At 41.0% G+C, this 26,448-nt stretch overlaps 1 protein-coding gene across 1 annotated transcript in view; it reads left to right on the forward strand.

Annotated features, from left to right (window-relative positions):
* Positions 1 to 26,448, forward strand: part of LOC143034553 (uncharacterized) — a 56,525-nt gene that overhangs the window by 23,832 nt on the left and 6,245 nt on the right. The window contains exon 7 of the mRNA XM_076200765.1: positions 17,769 to 17,932. Coding sequence (XP_076056880.1) covers positions 17,769 to 17,932 — 164 coding nt within the window. The remainder of the gene's footprint in view (positions 1 to 17,768; positions 17,933 to 26,448) is intronic.

Raw genomic sequence — 26,448 nt, forward strand, 5'->3', positions numbered from 1 at the left:
ACATGAGATATAGGTTCCTAGAGACATCGCATATATCAAAATCCCATAAATTAATTTTTGCCATAAGAAGCAATGGAATATGGGGTGTGTGCGGGATTTGGTCCATAAAAGTTGCAATGTTTGTACAAAAAAAAAACACATTTTATTTAGCTAATAAACATACAGTACATACTGTAAAATACTAATAATATCTAATTCTGAACCTTCTAATATATTTATAAAAGAGAAAAACAATTGTATACTGCACTACTTATGCAGTTCTACCACTCATCACTCACACCACAACAGTCACTCACTACCCTCACTGTCCAATTGTTCTGGCACATCCACATCCACCTGCACTTCCACAGCTGCAGGGTCATCCATATCCTCTTCTGTCATGTCTTTTTGCACTGGTGCTTTTTTGAAGAATTGCAACATGTGGTCTGGCGCTGTTTCTTTTGAAATTCTGTGTCCATCTGTGTGTAGCAGAACACTGCATCCATGACTTTTCTTCTAACTGTGCTGCTACATTCTATATTGGGGTCCATGTTTTCAAATTTGTCAATAAAGTCCTTAAGTTGTGCCAGAGCTTCACAAAGTCCCTTGGCTGTCAATCCCCGTCCTTGAGTGTTGTCTGCCGCCACTATTTCTGCTGCTGCTTCCGCCTCTTCTCTTTCCCATTAGCTTTCAGCTTCCATTTCCAGCAGGTCTTCATTAGTTAGTTCTTTCGTGTGTGACTGTAGGAGCTGGTCAATGTCCTCTTCTTCCACCTCTGTAAGGCCGAAATCTTTTGCAAAGGTGATGGTGTCCTTGGCCTTGGCGATGACTTCGTCCACAGTAAAACCTTTGAATGATTGCACAAACTGTGGACACCCTTTCTTCCACACACCATTCAAACATTTTGTTGGCACCTCTTCCCAGGCCTGCTTTATGAATTTTATGGTGTTCTTGATGGTGAAACCCCTCCAGAAACCTCGCAGTGTCACGTTGTCTTCATTTGTTGCCTTCACTGCTGCAGCCATTGTAGACCTCAGGTTGTAGGACTTGAATGTTTGAATGATATCTTGGTCACAGGGTTGCACCAGAGAAGTTGTGTTTGGTGGTGGAAAGGCCAGCTTGATGTTGGCGCTCAGATTTTCAAGGCTGGATGGATGACTGGGAGTGTTGTCTACCAGCAGTAGGATGTTTAAGGGGATGCCTTCCTTGTTGCAGTAGGCTTTCAGCTCACTGTGCAGCTTGGTCTTGAAATAATCACTGAATATGGCTCCCGTCATCTAGCCCTTCTTGTTGGCCCTGAAACACGTCAGCCTTAATTTGAACTTTTTATATTTTAATTAACAGTCTTACAGTACGCCATGTGCCAGCATTACTTTGACCACTGTAAATAATTTTCAGAAAATAATGCAGTGCATTATGCTTAATAAAACACAACCTTTTTATATTTTATTAACCAGTCTTACCTTAAGAGCTCTGGGGTTCTCAGAGTGGTAGACGAGGAGGGGTTTGAGCCTGCAGTCCCCCTTGGTATTGGCCCCCAGCAGCAGTGTCAGGCAATCCTTGGAAGTCTTGAATCCAGGTGCTGACTTCTCCACCTCAGCGTTGTAGGTCTACGCTGGCATCTTTTTCCAATAAATGCCAGTTTCATCCACATTGAACACTTGCTTGGCTGTATACTGGCCTTCTTCTATGGTCCTCTTCTATGGCTGCTTCTATGTCCGCCAGTTGTTTTTATGTTATGAAAGCCATGTCTGTTCTTAAAATTAGCAAACCAGCCAGAACTTGCTTGAAAAGATTTATAGGCGCCGTCACTGCCTTCGATATCCTTGATGAGACACTTTGATTTTTCCTGGATGGTTGTCATGCTCACGGAATTATTGTCCTTATTTTGGCATTCGATCCATGTGGCCAGCATTTTTTCCATTCTTCTCATGGTTGACAATCTGATGAATGATGTTCTCTGCATTGACTGGCTTGATCCTGATTCAGCACTTTCCCGTATTTTAGCAGGGTTGTCTCGGATGGTCCTCAGAGTACTCTCCATCAGGCCTAAAGCATGGCATATGACCGAAGTATTCTGTTCCCGGTCATATCAGTCTAGAATTTCTATTTTCTGCTCTAGTGTCAGTGATATGCGCATTCCCTTCTTCCCCGCAGGGCCGCTGGTGCTTGCAGAAGACAATGAAGGACGTTTTGGGGCTATGATAGGCTGGTAGTGCAGTATAATAGTATGCTGATATGAGGAGGTATGTTCTTATTGCTAGTAGCAGAGCGAAAGAGGGCTGTAAGCCAGTAAACATTGAATGAGGAACGGGAAGGCCCGCCACCTGTCGGCCAGCCGCAGAACTCTCTAGCAGACACTTTGAAAATGCGGTTGGGCCAAATCACATCTTAGCAAATAAATAGCATAAATTAAATTAATTCTAATATTTTTTAGGTCGTGTTATAACAAATTCGCGCACATCAAAGACACATAAATCGAGAGTTACCTGTATATATATATATATAATACATATATACATACATATATTATATATATATATAGACACATATATATATTATATATATATATATATATACACACACATATACCAAGGCTTTTTCCCCCTTACAAGGGAGGTAGCCAAAAAGAAAAAGGCATAAAACCATTCCCACCCATTCCATCCCTATATATTCCACCCCCCTCCACCCTACACCCTCTCTCTTATCTTAGCACCTCTTGGATGACGGGTCATCCCTGCACCTTGTCCACTGCCCTGGGTCAGAGGCAGTGTCGCAAGACACAACACATTCACAGCAAGCCCGCTTCATTAAATCGGCGACCCCCCTCTCCGTCCACTTATGCAGAAAAGGAGAAGACGGGGAAAAATCCCTTCGGGCTGCGTCAAATTTTTCTCACACATACTACTTCTCCCCCCATCCCCCCACCCATTCCACCTCATGTATCACAGCATCATCCATATACAACCATTCTCCATTCACCCCTCTCTCCTGTCCTCTCCTGTCCTTCCTCAACAGACTTTCCCCTCTTCCCCAAAGCCCTCTTCACCCCATCCATCCATCTTATCCTAGGATAACCCTCATGTTCACTCACTCCACATCTGCCTTCCATATCTCTTTTACTAGTCTTTCTTCACTTATTTTTTCCATGTGTCCAAACCATCCTAATACTCTTTCATCAACCCTATCTCCCAACTCCCTTACCACCCCTGTTCTCCTCCTTACCTCCTCCTTTCTCAGTTTATCCAGCCTAGTAACCCCCATCATGCTTCTCAGACACCTCATCTCAAACACGTTCAAGCTCCTTCTCTCTTCCTCTCTTATGTTCCATGTTTCTGCCCCATACAGTGCTGTTGGCACAATCACTCCTTCAAACAGTCTCTTAGCATCCATTCCCAAATGTCTGTTCCTCATTACACTTTTTATTTCCCCAAGGCATTTACTCTCTTCTCTCAATCTACATTCTACCTCCACCTCCACTCCACCCTTTCCTGCCACATTTGCACCCAAGTATCTAAAACTATCCACTTCCTCCAGTCTCTCTCCCTTAATACTCATTTCCAGTTTGCTGCCACTTTCACCCCTTGTACATCTCATCACCTTACTTTTACCCACATTTATCTTCAATTTTCTTCTTTCACACACTCCCAATCTCTATCACCATCTTCCTCAGTCCCTCCACTGATCCTGCTACAAACACAGTGTTGTCCGCAAACAACAGCTGGATCACCTCCCACTTTTCTCTATTTCCTTTAACCATCTCCAATCCCTAACCCACCACCCTTACATGTACCTCATGCACCACCCCATCCATGTACAAGTTGAACAGCCAGGGTGACATAACACATCCCTGACGAAGTCCCACCTTTACCTCATACCACTCTCTCCATTTCTAATCCTGACACATGCCCTACTACTCTCGTAAAACCTCTTGACACCTCCTAGAAGATTTCCTCCTATCCCGTATATCCGCAAAACCTCCCACAGTGCCTTCCTGTCTACCCTGTCATTAGCCTTTTCCAGATCCATAAAAGCCAAAAAAACATCCTTCCCCTTTCCTATAGCTTTCTCACATATCTGTCTTACCACAAAAATCTGATCTACGTAATCTCTACCTGTCCTAAATCCACACTGTTCCTCACTAATTACTCCCTCTGTTCCTCTCCTCTCCTAATCCTCTCAATCAAGATCCTCCCTTACGCCTTCCCAACTACACTTAAGCTAATCCCTCTGAAACTACTACACTCACACTTGTCCCCTTTTCCCTTGTACAGTGGAACTATACAGGCACTCCTCCAGTCCTCCGGCACTCTACCCTCTCTCCAGCAAACATTAAATAACCTCACCAGCCAGTCCACCATCAAAAACACTGTACCTCCTTTTATTAGACATTCTGCATGGCATCCATCCAGACCAGGTGCCTTACCTGCTTTCATCATCTTAACAACTGCCTTCACTTCCTCCTTTCTTATTTCTCCTCCATTTTCCTCACTCATCACGGTCATTTTTCTTACCACTTCCCACTGCAACTATCTTTCCCTCCCTATCCTCCTTCACATTAAGCAACTCCCTAAAATATTCTGCCCAACTTCCCCTTACTGCCTTCTCTTCCATTATCATATCTCCATCTGCATCTTTTACCTTTTCTTCTCTACTTGATTCGCCTCCTCTTCCTCTCTTAATTCCTTTCCAAAACATCTTTTTATTACTTTCAAAATTTTCTGTCATACTCTTACCGCATTTCACATCTGCTCTCCTCTTTGCCTCCTTTACCTTTTGCTTTACATCTCTTTTCTTTTCTTTGTACCTCTCATAAGACTCCCTTGTCCTATTTTGTAACCAATCTGTGAAAATTCGCTTCTTCTCTTCTACAACCTTCTTTGTTTCCTCATCCTTACCTCTTCCTATTATACTCCTCTCTACCACTACATAGTCCATTAACGCTCTATCTACCACCCTTCCATCCACCACCCTCTCCCATGTGTATTTATGCTTGACTTTCTTCCAAAACACTGTATTTACTATCATCAATTCTCTTTCTAGACATATCTCCACTATCAACTCTCCACTACGATTCTTTCCTGGAACTCCACATTCCCCAACCACTCTGTCAATTGATTTATTTCCTACCCTAGCATTAAGGTCTCCCAGTACTACTACATTGACGTTTCTCCCTAATCCCTCTATGTACTCATTTAAATCTATCCAAAAAGCCTCCCTTTCTTCCACACACTTCTCACTTCCAGGCCCATATGCACTTACAAAAACCCACATCTCCTTTCCCAGTTTCACCTTCATCCACATTATCCTTGAGGAAACCTTTTTCCACTCCACTAAACCTTTACCTATCTCTTCACTTACTAGTATAGCCACCCCTTCTCTCCCTCTCCCTCTCTTGACTCCTGAATGCCTCCCAATTACACTCCCAAACTCACTCTCACCCTTCCCTCTCAACTTAGTTTCACTCAAAGCCAACACATCCATCTTCTCACAAACATACTATCTATCTCTTCACTTTTACTCTCATCTGTACCACATCCATGCACATTAAAAGACCCAAACCTTAGAGTGCTGGTTGGAAAACTCCTAGACCCTCTTATGCCTATACTTTTTTTAGGAATGTCCCCTGTGGGGCTACAGGGAGAAGGATGCCTGATCCCAGTCTCTGTCCCATTTTTCTCGCTTATTGCGATCCAAGTGGAAATACTTGGTGGCAGTCTTCTTTTCCCCCCACCACAGGGTAGGCGAAACAAGAAAATGAAATTCAGAGAAATAGAATATGACAGCAACAAGGGGTTGGGGGACAGCATAACGTAGGGACAGTAGCAGTAATGAAAGTTTATAATTTCTCTGTGAGCAGAGTCTTCCTCTATCACAGACAAAATTATGTGTGGTCTGGTCCATAGGGGCACCCCATATAGACCCTAAAGTATCAACTGCATGCTACTTTGCCATAACAACATGCAGCCAATACCCCAAATGGTATATATATATATATATATATATATATATATATATATATATATATATATATATATATATGTATATATATATATATATATATATATATATATATATATATATATGTATGTATGTATGTAGCAGGATCAGAGGAGGGATTGAGAAAGTTAGTGACAGAGTTTGAGAAGGTGTGTGAAAGAAGGAAGCTGAAGATAAATGTGGGCAAATGTTAGGTGATTAGATGTACAAGGGGAGAGAGTGACATCAGGCTGGAAGTGAGCATTAAGGGAGAGAGACTGGAGGAAGTGGATAGTTTTAGATACTTGGATGTGAATGTGGCAGGAAAGGGAGGAGTGGGGGTGGAGGTGGAATGTAGATTGAGAGAAGTGAGTAAATGCCTTGGTGGATTAAAAAGTGTAATGAGAAATAGACATCTGGGAATGGATGCTAAGAGGAGGTTATATAAAGGAGTGATTGTGCCGACAGCACTGTTCGGGGCAGAAACATGGAACATAAGAGAGGAAGAGAGAGGGAGTTTGAATGTATTTACCTAGTTGTATTTAACAGGACGTGAGCTATGCTCATAGTGACCTGTTTTCGTATCTCTCCACGTCCAGTTTTTTTCTTAAAATTGTGTATAATTCTGGCATTTACTGTTTCTCTGTTCAGTTTGTTCCAGACATCGATCACTCTATGTGGGAAGCTATTTTTTTTTTCAGGTCTCTTCTGTAACTGTCTTTCTTTAGTTTCTTTTCGTGTCCTCTTGTTTCTCTTCTGTCCCACTTTAATAGGTCATCTCTATCGAGAACTTCCATCCCTTTCATAATTCTGAAAATGGTCAACAAATTGCCTCTTTCCCTTCTCTGTTCTAGTGTTGACAACTGTAATTTCTCCAATCTTTGTTAATATGTTAGATTTGGCAGAGTGGGTGCCATTTTTGTTGCTGCTCTTTGGATTCTTCCTAATTTTCTTATGTTCTTTTTTGTGCTAGGTGCCCACATTGATGCAGCATATTCTAAGGTCTCAGATGAAATGTCTGAGAAGTATGATAGGGGTTACTTGGGTAGATAGAGTGAGAAATGAGGAGATGAGGAGGAGAACAAGGGTGGAAAAGGAGTTGGGAGATAGGGTTGATGAAAGGTATTAGGATGGTTTGGATACATGGAAAGAATGAGTGAAGAAATATTAGTAAAAGGGGTGTGGAAGACAGAGATCTAAGGAGTGAATATGAGGGGGCGTCCTTGGATGAGATGGATGGATGGGGTAAAAGGGGCATTACAAAAGAGAGTAATGTCTGTTAAGGAAGGATGGGAGAGGACAGAAGATATGGGTTGTGTATAGATGATGTTGTGATATATGAGGGGGAGTGGGTGGGGGATGGGGGGTGAGGAAGTATGTATGAGAAATAATTTGATGCAGCCCGAAGGGATTTCTCCCTGTCTTCTCCTTTTCTGTATGAGGGGACAGAGAGGGGGGGTCGCTGAATTAATGAAGTGGCTTTGCTGTGGATGTGCTGTGTCTTGCAACACTGCTACCCAGGGCAGTGGACAGGATGCAGGAATATCCTGTCATCCAGGAGGTACCAAGATGAGAGGGAGGGAGTAGGGTGGAGGGGAGTGGATTATGTAGGTGATGGAATGGGTGTGAGTGGTTTCTATGCCTTTTTCTTTTTGGCTACCCCCGTATAAAGGGGAAAAAAGCCTTTTGTGTATGTATGAATATATATATAATATAATATACCAAGGCTTTTTCCCCCTTTCAATGGAGGTAGCCAAAAAGGGAAAGGCATAAAAACGCTCCCACCCATTTCATCCCTAAATACACTCCACACCCCTCCCACCCTCCCTCTCATCTGAGCACCTCCTGGATGACGGGTCATCCCTGCATCTTGCCCCGTATAAAGGGGAAAAAAGCCTTTTGTGTATGTATGAATATATATATATTATAATATAGCTGCCATAAGTATGGACATGATAATGCTGACATCAATACTTATGCCACAAATTGGTAGTCTCTCACCCTCAATATCCAAAGCAAGCCATATATTTTTTCGTATGCCTGGCAGTGAGACCAAGGTTGGCTGCCACCAGGGCAAAATAAATGTTAATGTGGTGATTGATTAGTGATGAAATAATGTGTCATAGATCAGTTTGTTATATACAGTACATTCAGTACGAAGCCAGTGATGGAAGCGGGACATGTATCATACATATAGGGAGTGATCATTCTGTTCATGTTGATGATGTTGAAAGGTTGCTTCTCATGTGGATCAACAAGAAGAAAATGCAAGGCAACACTTTTAATGAGAGCATCACTTGTGAGAAGGCAAAAATCATTTTTGCAGACCACATTAAGAAAATGCCAGGAGGAGCAATGGACAAAGAAGAAACATTCAAGGCAAGCCATGGGTGGTTTGAGAAGTTTAAAAGAACTGGCATCCACAGCATTGCTAGGCACAGCAAAGCAGCAAACTCTCACACATAGGAAGCAGAGAACTTCATTGGTGACTTTAGGAAGCTTGTAAATTGTGGCAGGTTTTTAATTGTGACGAGACAAATCTTTTCTGAAAGAAGATGCCAAAGCAAACCTTTACAACAGAGAAGGAGGCCTTGCCCAGTCATAAGCCAATGAAAGACCATCTCATGTACCAAAACAGAAACAAGAGAGGATGTACATCAATGCTGGTTCAACAGAAGATGCAGTGAGGTGAAAGATAGAAGAGATAAAGCTTGGAAAATATGGAGAAAAAAAAATAAAAAACCAGGAAAATGGCAAATATACATAAACTATAGAAATGAATATGTAAACGTGCACAGAGAGAAATAAAGAAACTATGAAAAAGACATCATAGAAAAATGTAAATAGCAACCCAAACTATTCTATAAATATGTGTATGGTATACTTAAGAATAAACAGGAAATGGTGAAACTATGCTAAGGAAATACAGAATACACAAGATCTAGAAATGGTCAAAGTCATGGACAATCACTTCAAGTTTGTTTTCACTAGAGAAAAAGTACAGCAATGGGACGAAGGAAGTGAAGTGTGATCTCCCCCCTTGTGGGAAATAATAATAGTACAAAAAGAAATAACGGAGAAATCAACAAACCTTGATGTTAGGAAATTGTATGGCCCAGATGGAATTTCAAACTGGATACTAAAAGAATGCAAAGAAGAACTAATGGACAAAATATACAATATAATAAGCTGCTCACTCAAAGAAGGAAAAATACCAAAGGACTGGATAAATGCCAACATTGTATCAACATATAGAGGAAACAAGGAAGAACCAACTAATTACAGACCAGTCGCCCTAACAAGCACTGTAGCCTAAATTTGTGAGAAAATTATCAAGAATAGTTGGGTAAATCACCTTGAAGAAAACAATATAACAAACCAGAAACAATTTGGATTCAGACAGGGAAGATCATGTACGACAAATTTCATCTGTTTTTACTCAAGACAAATAGATATAATACAAGAAAGGGATGGATTGGCTGATTGTACTTTCTTAGACTTACAAAAGCCTTTGACAAAGTACCACACAAAAAATTATTTAAAAAATTGGAAAATATAGGAGGGATATAAGGCAACCTACTAAACTGAATGGAGGACTTCCTGCATGGTAGAAAAATGAGAGTAGTACTCAGAGAAAAATATTCACATTGGAGGTGATTAGTGGAGTCCCACAAGGATCTGTATTGGCTCCAATAATGTTTGCTATTTATGTGAATGACATGAATGATGATGTGGAATGTTACATGAACTTCTTTGTAGATGATGCTAAATTATTGAGGAAAGTAAAAACCGAAATGGACTGTGAATCACTACAGAGAGACCTGAGTAAGGTTTGGAAATGGAGTCAGAAGTGGGAAGTGGACTTTAACATTAAGAAATGTAGCAAAATGGAGTTTGGTAAAAGTAAAAAAAGAATAGGACAATGTACATTTGGAACTAAGGAGGTAAAGAAAGTGGGATCTGAAAAAGACCTGGGAGTAATTATCTCAAATGACTTGTCCTCTTATAAACAAATAAACAAAATTGTTGGAGAATCCCATAACTTGCCAAGATCAATATAAGTGGCATTTACCTATTTGGATGAAGAAATTATTAAAAAATATTAGTCTCATTAATAAGGCATAGACTGGGGTATGCTGTGACATTATGGCCACCCAGTACCAAAAGGAATATAAAGAAAATTGAAAGAATCCAGAGAGCAAACACGAAGATGGCCCCAGCACTTTCAAACTTGTCATATGAATAGAGACTGGCTTAATTGAAGTTACCGACTTTGGAACAAAGAAGAGAGAGAGGTGACCTACTGACCATCTATAGAATCATGAAAGGTGCGGAAAAACTTGGTAGAGAGGACTTACTAAATTGGTACAAGAGAAACACATGAGAACATGGAAAGAAACTCAAAAAGGATAGTTATAGAAGAGATCTGAAGAAAAAAATTTCCACACAGAGTGATGGACACTTGGAGCAAGCTGGATGAAACAATAGTGTGTGCAAAAACCATACATGAATTTAAGAGCAAACTAGACACTGCGAGATACAAAGGCAGGACACCATGAGCATAGCTCCCCTTCCCGTAAGATACTAGATAAAGTGCAGGTGGCAATTTGAAAGTGAAACTACTGCTCATTTATCATTCAGAAAATCTACAAGCCTTCAAGAAGTGTAAAGTCCAGAAGAACAGGCTAAATGTGATGTAGAGGTCCAACAGCAAGTCTTGAACAAAGACTACCCAAATTAGAATTACCAACTCTGGAACAAAGAAGGGAAAGAGGAGACTTACTAACTATCTATAGAATTATGAAGGGAATGGAAATCTTAGATAAGAATAACTTGTTGAAATAAGACAATGAAAAAAACAAGAGGACACGAAAAGAAACTAAAAAAGGATAGTTACAGAAGAGATCTTAAAAGGAACAGCTTCCCACACAGATGGGTCACCACACAGATGGGTCACCACGAGCATAGCTCTCTCCCCGTATAATACAACTAGGTAAATACAGTAACCACAATACTTCGATTAATTGGGTGACACATGCCCCTGAGGTGCATCATTCCTCCCCTGATTCAATTAGGGTTCCAATTTTTAATTTATTCCCTAAGCTTGTTCAATTCACTATCATCGGGTTGTGTTCCCTTTTCTGGTTGTTCTACTTGGTCAGATTTTTCTTCCTGTACTTCTTCCTGTATGCATGCATTGAAGGAATGCTGATGGAAACCTCTGCCTGGCCAGTGTTTTAATTGCAAGTGCCCTGGTTGTCGCCGCAAAGACCAATGGTGCCCATGGGGAACCATGGAGAAGGTTGTGACAAGCAGGTGGCCACACCTTACCTACAATAAATACCAGGATAAGAAGTCAACAAGTTAGAGCAATACTTGATATAGGTAATTGTTACACATTAATCTCAGAGAAGATGGCTAGCCAGACAATGGTTCCCCTTAGTGCCAAACTCCTATATATCAGTCAATATTCTACTAGGGTGCAATATGCTAAATCAAACTAGTTTTTGTTGGGATGCCCATAAAAGAGTCCTGCCTTGGGGCAAGGTGTCATATATGGTGAACCACATACATAACCAATATAGGAATATAAGTAGAGTCCAGTATTATGAAAGGAAGAATCCAGGGATTATGTCCACATTAACTTCATCACTTCCATTTTACTTGACCCTTATCAGTCTAGGTTCATACCCATTCCAGTGGTAGAAGAACCCAATACCACTCTCATTATCTATCCCCAACCCAAGTATAGCCACAATAGTCATCCCTATCTGGTCCAGGTAGATTAAAGGAATTACATTTACCTACCACTATTCAATTGCTCTAGGAAGTTAAAACTATCAAAAGGGGACCATTATCGGGTTGTATGAATACACTGAAGGTCTGTCCTCACTGAGAGTTAATGTTACCAAGAAAATCCACAATGACTTAATACCACATTAGGATTAGGTACTAACAGAGGGATCATGAGTTGAAAGACTAGCCAAAAAGATTGCCAAACAGGATTGGACCCACCTTGTAAAGAATGAATGAAAGGGGCTGGAACAACTAATTCTCAATCAAAATCCCCTATTCATTTTGGAGGACAAGAAGTTAGGGTTAATCAAAGGTCCCTCAGCACATACCAAGGTAATGGACCCCCAGCTGAGTCAGGCCCCTATGTATCAGTACCCCAAACCAGTGAAGAGTATCATCGCCAACATGCTAGATGACATGGAACACAGAGGTATCATAGAGCAGTCTACAGCAGCCTGACTGTCACCCATCATACTAGTTAATAAGCCAGATGGGAGCAAACAGATGTGTTTGGACTACCATCACATATATCTACCCTCTTCCCCATTTAGAAGAACTAATGTAACAGGCTGCAGGGCACAAGTATTACATAACTTTAGATATGCAGGAAGTCTATTTCAAAATCTTATTAGATGAAAACACCTGTAACCTCACCACCTTCAATGATGAAGTGTCTTTGTATAGGTTCTATAGGATGCCGTTCAAGTTAAATTGTGCTCCCACCATTATCTCACGGTGTATGGCCTCAGTCTTAGCACTCCTATTACAGAAGGGTTGGGTGAAGAACTATTTAGATGACACCATTTTGTGTGCCCCATACCTTGCAACATTACAGAGATGATTTGGAGAATTATTCACACTCCTAATGTGGAGTGGGGTCAAACTGAACCTTAGTAAGTGTACCTTTGGGGTAAAGGAAGTCACCTTTTTAGGACATAGAATCTCTCCAAAGGGTAGCAGACTCCTTCCTTAGAATGTAGAAGCAAAAGTAAAAATGAAAGCTCCCAAAACTGTAATAGAGTGAGAAATGAGGAGGTGAGGAGGAGAACAGGGGTGGAAAAGGAGCTGGGAGATAGGGTTGATGAAAGAATATTAGGATGGTTTGGACACATGGAAAGAATGAGTGAAGAAAGACTAGTAAAAGAGGTGTGGAAGGCAGATGTGGAGGGAGTGAACATGAGGGGACATCCTAGGATGAGGTGGATGGATGGGGTGAAGGGGGCTTTGGAGAAGAGGGGAATGTCTGTTGAGGAAGGACGGGAGAGGACAGAAGACAGGGGTGAATGGAGAATGGTTGTATATGGATGATGTTGTGATTGCATGAGGTGGAATGGGCGGGTGGATGGGGGGTGAGGTAGTATGTGTGAGCAAAATTTGACGCAGCCCAAAGGGATTTCTCCCCGTCCTCTCCTTTTATGCAATGGGGGGACGGAGAGGGGGGGGTCGCCGATTTAATGAAGCGGCCTTGCTGTGAATGTGCTGTGTCTTGCGACACTGCTTCTGACCCAGGGCAGTGGACAAGGTCCAGGGATGACCCGTCATTCGGGAGGTGCTGAGATAAGAGGGAGGGTGGAGGAGTGTGGAGTGTATTCAGGGATGGAATGGGTGGGAATGATTTTATGCCTTTTTCTTTTTGGCTACCCCCCTTGTAAGGGGGAGAAAGCCTTGGTATATGTATGTATGTATGTTTTCAATTTACTGTCTCAAACCTGGACGCAATTGAAACAGTCCTATCAATCCATTGCCAGTGTACCTATTTTCCTTTTTATATCTGTTAATCCCTTCTTTCTCCTGAGTGTGAAATAAAGCCAAAGTGCAAATTATATAATTACTTTTACTTACGAATGATACAAATAAACTTACATGTAAACAAAATAGTTGGAGAATTCTACAACTTAATAAGATCAATGAAAGTGGCCTTTGACTACATGGACAAGGAAATGGTGAAGAAAATCCTAGTTACACTGATAAGATCAAAATTAGAGTATGCAGCATCACTATGGACACCCAGTTAAAAAAAAACAAAGAAACTAGAAAGAATTCAAAGAGCACTAACAAAGATGGCACCAACACTCAGTATGTTGACATATGAACAAAGATTGGACAAACTAAATTTATTAACTGTGGAGCAAAGAAGAGAAAGAGGCGATTTGATATCCATATATAGAATTATGAAAGGGATGGAAATCCTTGACAGGGATGATCTACTTAAATGGGACAGAAGAAATATGAGGGAACACAAGAAGAAACTTAAGAAGGACAGTTACAGAAGAGATCTGAAAAAGAATAGCTTTCCACATAGAGTGATAGATACATGGAATAAATTGAAAGAGAAAACAGTGAGTGCTAAAACTATACACGACTTTAAGAAAGAACTGGATACGGAAAGATACAACTGCAGGTCCTTATTTGCATAGCTCTTCTCCTGCATAATACAACTAGGTAAATACATACATATAGCAAAGCCTTTTTCCCCCCTTACTAGGGAGGTAGCCAAAAGATAAAGGCATAGTAACCATTCCCACTCATTCCATCCCCTACGTACTCCACTCCCCTGTACCCTCTTCCCTCCCTCTTATCTTGGCACCTCCTGGATGACGGGTCATCCCTGCATCTTTTCCACTGCCCTGGGTCAGAAGCAGTGTCGCAAGACACAGCACATCCACAGTAAGGCTGCTTCATTAAATTGGTAACCCCCCCTCCATCCCTTCATGCAGAAAAGAAGATGAGGAGAAATCCCTTTGGGCTGCGTCCATTAATTTCTCGCACATACTCCCTCACCTACCATTCACCATCCACTCCCCCTCATGCATCACAGCATCATCTATACACAACCATTCTCCATTCACCCCTATCATTTGTCCTCTCCTGACCTTCCTCAACAGACATTCCCCTCTTTCTCAATGCCCCTTTTACCTCATCCATCCATCTCATCTTAGGTTGCTCCCTCATGTTCACTCATTCCACCTCTGCCTTCCACACCTCTTTTACTAGTCTTTCTTCACTCATTCTTTCCATGTGTCCAAACCATTCTAATACTCTTTCATCAACCCTATCTCCCAACTCCCTTTCCACTCCTGTTCTCCTCCTCACCTCATTTCTCACTCTGTCCAGCCTAGTAACCCCTATCATACTTCTCAGGCATTTCATCTCAAATACATTCAAACTCCTTCTCTCTTCCTCTCTTATGTTCCATGTTTCTGCCCCGAACAATGCTGTCGGCACAATCACTCCTTCATACAATCTCCTCTTAGCATCCATTCCCAAATATCTATTTCTCATTACACTTTTTAATCCCCCTAGGCATTTACTCTCTTCTCTCAATCTACATTCTACCTCGACCCCCACTCCTCCCTTTCCTGCCACATTCGTACCCAAGTATCTAAAACTATCCACTTCCTCCAGTCTCTCTCCCTTAATCCTCACTTCCGGTCTGCTGCCATTCTCTCCCCTTGTACATCTCATCACCTTACTTTTCCCACATGGATGAAATAACAATTTATAGAGAATTTTAGGAAATATATGTCTGGCAGATTTTCTATAAGTAGGCAAATTAAGTGCCTCATCCGAAGATTCAATTGAGGTCTGAGTTGTATTATCAACCAAAGAAAAATTCAAGTGTCATGCTACCAAAGGGTTCTCCTTGCACATTAATTGAACTGTATATACCGGTAATTGTTTTCCTGTTCCAAGGATTAATGCTGTAATTTAATCAATATTAAATATTTACATAGATATACCAAAGGCTTTTTCCTCCTTACAAGGGAGGTAGCTAAAAAACAAAGGCATAAAATCCACTCCCACCCATTCCATCCCCACATAATCCACTCCCATTCACCCTCCTCCCTTCCTCTTATCTTACCTCCTGGATGATGGGTCATCCCTGCATCTCGCCAACTGCCTGGGTCAGAAGCAATGTCACAAGACAGCACATACACAGCAAGGCTGCTTCATTTAATTGGCAACCCCCTCTCTCCTTCCCCTCATGCAGAAAAGGAGAGGATGAGGAGAAATCCCTTTGAGCTGTGTGAAATTATTTTTCACACATACTCCCTCACTCTCCATCCCCCACCCACTCCCTTCCATACATCACAGCATCATCTATACACATCCATTCTCCATTCACCCCTATCTTCAGTCTTCTGTCCATCCTCAACAGACATTCCCCTTTCCCAATGCCCCTTTTACCCCATCCATCTATCTCATCCTTGGTTGTCCCCTCATGTTCACTCCTTCCACCTCTGCCTTCCACACACCTTTTACTAGTCTTTCTTCACTCATTCTTTCCATGTGCCCAAGCCATCCCAATACTCTTTCATCAACCCTATCTCCCAACTTCCTTTCCATCCCTGTTCTCCTCATTTCTCATTCTATCCCACCTAGTTACCCCTATCATACTTCTCAGGCACCTCATATCAAACATTTAAACTCTTCCTCTCTTATGTTCCATGTTCCTGCCCCATAGATTTAAGTGAAATAAAGATATTACTAATATGGAAAACAACCATTATTGTTGTTTAATTGAACCAGTTATTACACAGAATTATGAAAGGGATGGAAGTTCTCGATAAAGACGACCTATTAAAATGGGACAAAAGAGAAACAAGAGGACAGGAAAAGAAATTTAAGAAAGACAGTTACAGAAAAGACCTGAAAAAAATAGCTTCCCACACAGAGTGATAGATGTCTGGAACAAACTGTACAGGGAAACAGTGAATGCCAGAACTATACATGATTTTAAGAATAAACTGGATGTGGAGAGATACGAAAACGGGTCACTACGAGCATAGCTCCTGTCCCGTAAAATACAACTAGGTAAATACAGGAAAGGAACAATGATTTCTGGGTCCCATCTACTCTCCAGTTTTATTGTACCTAGCCTTAAGTTCACATACAGTTCCAACTTTATCCAGTTATCATATTAGATTTGAATTCATACATTGTTTGAGCTTGGGCTCACCTTCCAAGCTATGCCAAGTATTTATGTATCTATATGGAAAAAATTATTTGTGCGCATCCTTTAGACATGTGGTCTTTCTTAATTTGTTTCCATGACCTCTTAAAGCCCTCCCATCCTTAATCAAGAGATCTCTTCTGTCAATGCAATCTATCCCTTTTATTGACCTGAATACTGTAATCATAACACCTCTTTCTCTTTGGTATGCATATGTACATGTTTTTACCTAATTTACCTAATTGTAATACAGCATACAGGGTTGTAGTATTAATTATGGGGTCCTGTCTGTAATTCCATTCATCAAACTTAGCTTTAAATTCATATATAATGGCCACCTGGATTATCATGAGTCACACTGATAAAACATGCCAACAGAAGAGTTCTTGGTCATGTATAAGGTAACATATACAGAAGAAAAAAAGTTTAGGTCTTTATCCAAGTGAATTTGAAAATTTTGAACTATATTGCATTAAATTGGTTTGATTGGAAGCTTATTCTATTCATTGATAATGTTGTTGGCAAAATTGATTCAACTTACTTCTAGGTCAAATCTAGATCCTGAAATCTTGAGGCAAATATTTCTCATCCTATTAGTATCTATTGTGAAAAAAAATTCAATTTTGGTGTCATCAAATCCCTTTAAAATTTTGAAGTACCCCTGAATATTTTTTTAGAGAGAGAGAGAGAGGATAGATTCAGATGTTTAAGGTTTACATATGCTGTGTTCCTTATGGTATATTCAGTAATTATTTTGTCATTCACCACTGTACTCTTTCCAATCTATTAATGTCTTTAATGAGACCTGGAGAACATACAGAAACAGCATAATTCAAGTATGGCTGGACCAGTGATTTATATAATTGGCTCATGATAGCTGGAGTTTCTATATCATAAGATTGTGTAACCAATGCTAGCTTAGATTGTTTTTTTAGGTCGTTGCTGATAAGATCCTCTTTTAGTCTGTTCCATAAATTGATGCTTTGTGTAAAAAGCTGTGATTCCTTACATCTTTACATTTAACATGTGTGGAATCTAGTGATAATCTCTTTTTACACAGGATATGAATACACTTTCCCATTCCTTGATGAATCATGTGGGATAACAGTAAAGAACAATCAAGTTATGCCACTATATAAACACATCATCAACTCAACACACCCCTCCATGGGATTTATTGGGATTCCGTTCCAGGTTTGCCCATTCCCCACATTTGATATTCAGGTGAGTTCATTTATTTACTTATTTGTTTATTTATTTATTTATTTTTAGAAATTTTCATGGGATCATACATATACATACATACATATACCAAGGCTTTTTCCCCCTTTTACAGGAGGTAGCCAAAAAGAAAAAGGCATAAAACCATTCCCACCCATTCCATCCCTAAATACACTCCACTCCCCTCCACCCTCCCTCTTATCTTAGCACCTCCTGGATGACGGGTCATCCCTGCATCTTGTCCACTGCCCTGGGTCAGAGGCAGTGTCGCAAGTCACAGCACATCCACAGCAAGACCGTTTCATTAAATGTCCCCCCATGCATAAAAGGAGAAGACAGAGAGAAATCCCTTCAGGCTGTGTCAAATTTTGCCCACACATACTACCTCACCCCCATCCCCCCACCCATTCCACCTCATGCATCACAACATCATCCATATACAACCATTCTCCATTCACCCCTGTCTTCTGTCCTTTCCCGTCCTTCCTCAACAGACATTCCCCTCTTCCCCAAAGCCCCCTTCACCCCATCTATCCATCTCATCCTAGGACGTCCCCTCATGTTTACTCCCTCCACATCTCCCTTCCATACCTCTTTTACTAGTCTTTCTTCACTCATTCTTTCCATGTGTCCAAACCATCCTAATACTCTTTCATCAACCCCATCTCCCAACTCCCTTTCCATCCCTGTTCTCCTCCTCACCTCCTCATTTCTCACTCTATCTAGCCTAGTAACCCCATCATACTTCTCAGACACCTCATCTCAAACACATTCAAACTCCTTCTCTCTTCCTCTCTTATGTTCCATGTTTCTGCCCCATACAGTGCTGTTGGCACAATCACTCCTTCATACAGTCTCCTCTTAGCATCCATTCCCAAATGTCTATTCCTCATTACACTTTTTAATCCACCAAAGCATTTACTTGTTTCTCTCAGTCTACATTCTACCTCCACCTTCACTCCACCTTTTCCTGCCACATTTGCACCCAAGTATCTAAAACTATCCACTTCCTCCAGTCGCTCTCCCTTAATGCTCACTTCCAGTCTGCTGCCACTTTCACCCCTTGTACATCTCATCACCTTACTTTTACCCACATTTATCTTCAGCTTTCTTCTATCACACACACTCCCAAATTCTGTCACCAACTTCCTCAATCCCTCCTCTGATCCTGCCACAAGTGCAGTGTCATCCACAAACAACAGCTGGCTCACCTCCCACTTTTCTTCATTTTCTTTAACCATCTCCAAACCCTGACCCACCACCCTTGCATTTACCTCTTGCACCACCCCATCCATGTACAAGTTGAACAGCCAGGGCGACATAACGTATCCTTGACGAAGTCCCACCTTTACCTCGAACCACTCACTCTCTCCATTTCTAATCCTGACACATGCTCTACTACTCTCGTAAAAACTCTTGACAGCTCCTAGAAGCTTTCCTCCTATCCCATATATCCGCAAAACCTCCCACAGTGCCTTTCTGTCTACCTTGTAAGCCTTTTCCAGATCCATAAAAGCCAAAAAAACATCCTTTCTCCTCTCCTATAGCTTTTTCACATATCTGTTTTACCATAAAAATCTGATCTACACAACCTCTACCCGTCCTAAATCCATACTGTTCCTCACCAATTACTCCTGTTCCTCTCCCAATCCTCTCAGTCAAGATCCTCCCTTAAGCCTTCCCAACTACACTTAACAAACTAATCCCTTTGAAACTACTACACTTACACTTGTCCCCTTTTCCCTTGTACAGTGGAACTATACAGGCACTCCTCCAGTCCTCCAGCTTTCTACCCTCTCTCCAACAAACATTAAATAATCTCACCAGCCAGTCCACCATCACTGTACCTCCTTCTTTTAGACATTCTGCATGGCATCCATCCAGACCAGGTGCCTCACCTGCTTTCATCATCTTAACAACTGCCTTCATTTCATCTTTCCTTATTTCTCCTCCATTTTCCTCACTCACCACGGTCATTTTCTTAGCATTTCCCACTGCAGCTATCTTTCCCTCCCTATCCTCCTTCACATTTAGCAACTCCCTAAAATATTCTGCCCATCTTCCTCTTACTGCCTTCTCTTCTATTATCATCTCTCCATCTGCACCTTTTACCTTTTCTTCTCTACTTGATTCGCCTCCTCTTCCTCTCTTATTTTCTTTCGAAAACATTTTTTTATTACTTTCAAAATTTTCTGTCATACACTTACGGCATTTCACATCTGCTCTCCTCTTTGCCTCCTTTACCTTTTGCTTTACTTCTCTTTTCTTTTCTTTGTACCTCTCATATGACTCCCTCATCCTATTTTGTAACCAATCTGTGAAAGCTTGGTTCTTCTCTTCTACAACCTTCTTTGTTTCCTCATCCCACCATTCACTACCCTTCCTTCTATTTCCTCCTGTCCTTCTTGTTCCACACACCATCTTTGCACACTTTGTGACTCCCTCCTTGAACGATCCCCATTCCTCCTCCACTCCTATCTCTACTCTATCCTTCATCATAATATGATCATAATATGATAATTGTTGTCTTAAGTTTTACTGACTGGAAATCCACATTCCCATAGCAGCTGTCAGTGTCAGCAGTCACTGGGCCCTCCCATAGACCTCTCTGGGAAGAGACAATGGACTGGTTGTCTGTTTTACATTATAGTGAGGCTGTTTATGTGTCACCAGCTTGTAGTAGCAGGAAGAGAGCAATTGCTGGTTGTCAGTTATCCTTACCTGAAAAAATGGAGATGTAGTTGAAATGGATACAAGAGAGATTTTGAGCCCAGTCAAGAGACCAAGGATCCTTGGGCCTACACCTGTGGACAGAGATAAGGATGTTGACAGGTCAAAAGATGGGCAGTAAAGATAATTCTTAGACATCGATTTCACAGAATCACCATTGATAGGTACCTATCAATAATCTTGGATTTTTTTTCTCAAACTTAACTCATACCAAGATGTTCTCTGTACAGTAAAAGTGGACTTTGTCATTAATAAACTATACAGCTGATTAAATAGTCTAATAGTTTATTTTTATTGTGATTTATATTGTTTTAATGTTGGGCACTGTAAGATGACATTCTGTCTTCTGTGTGGTGTCTGCATCTGGGACTTATTTTGTCTGTTTTCTGGTGAATTCTACATTTTGATAGGATAGTATGATTCTTTTGTGTGCATTTTTTTTCTCTAACCTATAGAGTAGATATCATTTATGGTTCTTACATTATGCATGAACATTTTTTCAAAGTACAGTACCAGTTTACAAGTATATGGGTGAAGGTTGTAAGTTAAAAGTAGTAGCTGTTAGGGATCTCAGGTGGAGTGTATGACAGACTTATGATACATATATACAAAGGCTTTTATCCCCCTTATAAAGGGATTAGCAGAGTCAGAGCATACATTATATCCTAACTCTTCACTGGAAAAAAATATAAAGAGAAGAGGATCTTAGTTTCCCAGTTCCACTCTATTTAGTCACTTACAATATAATATGAAATACAGCAGTAGTAGTCTTATCCTCCACATATGGTATTTAAGAAAAATGAAGGAGAAATAAAAAAGAAAATGGGAGAGTAACAGTGCAATTTTCTTATCTATATACCAAGATCTTTTTCCCCCTTATAAGGGAGCTAGCAAAGTCAGAGGCACATACTTATTCCCAACCATTTCACTCCCCTCCACCACCCTTTCCACCCCTCCCATTTCAGCTCCTCAAGGATGACAGGTCATCCCTGTATTTGCCAACTGCCCTGGGTCAAATGCAATGCAGCAAGACACAGTACATGCACAGGAAGGGTGCTTCATTTAATTTGTAACCGCCCCCCTCATTGTTGTCTCATGCAGAAAAAAAGAAGACAGGGTGAAATCCCTTCAGGCGGCACCGAAATGTTATTCACACACAAGCACCCCCTAGACCCCCATCCCTCCTTTCCTTGCATAACAATACTGTAGCGATGATACTAATGTGAGAAGAAAAAGAGTTTTCATCCATATACAGTCATTTTCCACTCATCCCTATTTCCTGCCTTCTCCCTTCCTTGCTCAACAGACATTCCCCTCTTAGTTCTTCCTTCAACCCATCCATCCATCTCATCCTTACTCATCCCCTCAAGTTCACTCCCTCCACCTCTGTCTTCCACACCTCTTTTACTAATCTTTCTTTACTCATTCTTTCCATGTGTCCAAACCATCCCAATAATCTTTCATCAGCCCTATCTGCCATATCCTTTTCCACACCTGCTCTCCTCCTCAACTCCTCATTTCTCACTCTATCCAACCTAGTAACCCCTATCATACTTCTTAGACAATGCATCTCAAACACGTTTAAAATTTTCCCATCTGATTCTCTTAAATTCCAAGTCTCTGCCCCATACAATGCCATTGGCACAGTTACCCCTTCATATAATCTCCTCTTTGCATCCATTCCCAGTTATCTATTTCTCATAACACTTTTTAATCACCCAAGGCATTTAATTGCTTCTCTCAATCTACAATTTACCTCCGCCGCCATATCTCCCTTTCCTGCCACATGTGACCCCAAATGCCTAAAGTTATCCACTTCCTTGAGCCTCTCTCCTTTTAGACTTACTTCCAACTCACTGCCATCCTCTACCTTTGTAAGTCTCATCACCTTGCTTTTACCCTCATTTACTGTTAATGTTCTTATTGTATACCTTTCCAAACTCCATCACTAAGTCCCTTAATCCCTCTGACCCTGCCACAACCAGTGTCGTTAGCAAACAACTGGCTCACCTCCCACTTTTCTTAATTTTCTTTAATAATCTCCAGTGTCCTACCCACTGCACCTTGCCTTTACCTCCCACACCACCTCATCCATGTACGGTACACATTGAACAGCCATGGCAACATGACACCCCCATAAGCCACACATCCTAGGAAGAGCCATAATTGTTCGCCATCCTTAATGAAAATTCATATGGGTATTGAATTTCACCACTTTTAGATTATCTTAAGCTAGATAATGAGATATAGGATTATAAATATAATTAACTTATGATAAATGACCAGTTAGAGGAGTTTTTGCTGTGCAAATGGTGGAAGAGTACATAACTGAGGCTTTCTACAGAAGAGGTGAGAGGGCATCTAAACAACTATGGCACATAGAAGTAGTATCTCTGTGTATATGGATTAATACTTTAAATTTGTTAGGTAATGACAGGGTAGACAGGAAGGCACTGTGGGAGGTATTGTGGATATACGGGATAGGAGGAAAGCTTCTAGGAGCTATCAAGAGTTTTTATGAGAGTAGTAGAGCATGTGTCAGGATTAGAAATGGAGAGAGTGAGTGGTTCAAGGTAAAGGTGGGACTTCATCAAGGATGCGTTACGTCGCCCTGGCTGTTCAACTTGTACATGGATGGGGTGGTGCAAGAGGTAAATGCAAGGGTGGTGGGTCAGGGATTAGAGATGGTTAAAGAAAATGGAGAAAAGTGGGAGGTGAGCCAGCTATTGTTTGTGGACGACACTGCGCTTGTGGCAGGATCAGAGGAGGGATTGAGGAAGTTGGTGACAGAGATTGGGAGAGTGTGTGAAAGAAGAAAGCTGAAGATAAATGTGGGTAAAAGTAAGGTGATGAGATGTACAAGGGGTGAAAGTGGCAGCAGACTGGAAGTGAGCATTAAGGGAGATCGACTGGAGGAAGTGGATAGTTTTAGATACTTGGGTGCAAATGTGGCTGGAAAAGGTGGAGGTAGAATGTAGATTGAGAGAAGCGAGTAAATGCCCTGGTGGATTAAAAAATGTAATGAGGAATAGACATTTGGGAATGGATGCTAAGAGGAGACTGTATGAAGGAGTGATTGTGCCAACAGCACTGTATGGGGCAGAAACATGGAACATAAGAGAGGTAGAGAGAAGGAGTTTGAATGTGTTTGAGATGAGGTGTCTGAGAAGTATGATGGGGTTACTAGGCTAGATAGAGTGAGAAATGAGGAGGTGAGGAGGAGAACAGGGGTAGAAAGGGAGTTGGGAGATAGGGTTGATGAAAGAGTATTAGGATGGTTTGGACACATGGAAAAAATGAGTGAAGAAAGACTAGTAAAGGAGGTATGGAAGGCAGATTTGGAGGGAGTGAACATGAGGGGACATCCTAGGATGAGATGGATGGATGGGGTGAAGGGGGCTTTGGGGAAGAGGGGAATGTCTGTTGAGGAAGGAGGGGAGAGGACAGAAGACAGGGGTGAATGGAGAATGGTTGTATATGGATGATGTTGTGATGCATGAGGTGGAATGGGTGGGGGGATGGGGGGTGAGGTAGTATGTGTGAGCAAAATTTGATGCAGCCCAAAGGGATTTGTCCCTGTCTTCTCCTTTTATGCATGGGGGGACGGAGAGGGGGGGGGTCGCCGATTTAATGAAGTGGCCTTGCTGTGAATGTGCTGTGCCTTGTGACTGCTTCTGACCCAGGGCAGTCGACATGGTGCTGGATGACACGTCATCCAGGAGGTGCTATGATAAGAGGGAGGGAGTGGAGTGTGTTTAGGGATGGAATGGGTAGGAATGATTTTATGCCTTTTTCTTTTTGGCTACCTCCCTTGCAAGGGGGAAAAAGTCTTGGTACACCCATTCCTTGTTTAACGACCTACTCGGTTAACGTCAACTCGGAGTAATGACGGGCTTTAAGACAGACCAATATTCGTTTAACGTAAATCTCCCGAAGTTACGACGTCGTGTACGATAATTAAGTTGGCTGAGGCAAATTTGTATGATGTTATAAATGAACTTGTACAGTGGATATTAGCTGTGAGGTAGTGTTCTGAAGCTTAGGTCTACATTACCATCCTGCAAGCTGGAAAAACTACCTGGGGTACAATATATACCGGTAGTGGTAAATTTTTAGTTTCTACCAAAGGTGCAATATAGCAATAGAAAATTAATTATTAAGTTTGTAAATTATAATGTATCAACGTAATTGCAAGTTGTGAGCGAAAAAAAAGGTGCTAAAACAAATTTTGTAAGTAACGAAGTCATGTCGGACGAATGGTACACCATGTTTGTTATGATAGATGCCGATGTCGAAGAAATGAAAGGATGATAAATTCGTCTAACCTACACTAAACTAACCTAACCTGTGTTTGATAAATCATTACCTGCAAATTAAATGTCATCCGGCTCGTCCTCGTTGTCGTCGTCGTGAGAGACGTTGGCAGACGACAAGATGGCGTCCCGATCCTATGATACCGACTTCGTTCATTAGCATATTTTCTTGTAGCATGGTATTTTTTTACTTTCATTTCCGCCCACAAAATTGCATATTACGTTGATACATTTTAATTTACAAAATTAATAATTAATTTTCTATTGCTATATTGCGCCCATGGTCGAAACTAAAAAAATACCCCGGTATTCAATATGGAATGTCAGCATACGCGGATTTGGTCATGTATGGTAATTTCAGGAACCTAACCACCGTAAATAAACAGTAAATAAAGCTTTAATGTACTGTATAAAAGAGGGAAAATACACGAAAATAAAGATACATGTATTGCTGGACATTGTACATACAGTACATGTACGTATATGTATACACTTTTGCTTAACGACCAATTCGGTTAACAACGGCGCGCTGGTCCCAATTGTCGTCATTAAACGAGGAGTGGTTGTACTCTATTTTGTTCACGATATCAGGTTCAGAAGTGAATATTAAGTCTAGTTTCGACAGTTCCTCATTTTTTCTGTATCTAGTACTTTCCATAACCCACTGTGTTAAGGTATACTCGATGGTCATATCCAGTAGCGTGTTGCTCCAAAGTTCGTTCTCCCCCTTTCACTATAATTTCTTCCCAGACTATTTCCTTTGCGTTAAAGTCACCCACAATTACTATGTTACTGCCCTCTTTCAGTAACTCATTTAAAGCATTCTTTGTGTCTTCCAGTAATTTGGAATTATCACTATCTGACCAGGCCTGTGTTTTTGGTGGCACATATACTACTACAAATTTTCTACTTTTCATGTTATTATTAACAACTTTAGTCTTGATTAATTCCACATTATATTTGCCTTCATTTATCTTTGTCATATTTAAACCCTGTTTCGTCAGTATCATGACTCCTCCTCCCTGTATATCCATTCTATTTTTTGCCCAATGACTGTGTAGACCTTGTCCTACCATACTTGTTGATAAAGGACCTTTCAGTTTTGTCTCCACAATTTCCATAATGTCAGGTTTCTCTATTTCCAGATAGTCATTTAATTCATTAATTCCAGAAATCATACCATCCATATTTGTGTATTTACCTAGTTTTACCTAGTTGTATTTTATGGGAAGGGGAGCTATGCTTGTGGTGTCCCATCTTCATATTTCATTTTATCTAGACTGTTTTTAAATTCATGTATCGTTTTTGTACACACCACATTTTCATCTAACTTGTTCCAAACATCTATTACCCTGTGGGGAAAGCTGTTTCTTTTTTCCAGGTCTCTTCTATAACTGTCTTTCTTGATTTTCTTTCCGTGTCCTCTTGTATCTCTACTATCCTATTTTATTAGATCCTCTCTATCAATAGTTTCTA

The sequence above is a fragment of the Oratosquilla oratoria genome, chromosome 17 (genome assembly GCF_046742065.1).
Source record: "Oratosquilla oratoria isolate Oo_2021 chromosome 17, ASM4674206v1, whole genome shotgun sequence".
In the NCBI taxonomy this organism is placed as follows: Eukaryota; Metazoa; Arthropoda; class Malacostraca; order Stomatopoda; family Squillidae; genus Oratosquilla; species Oratosquilla oratoria.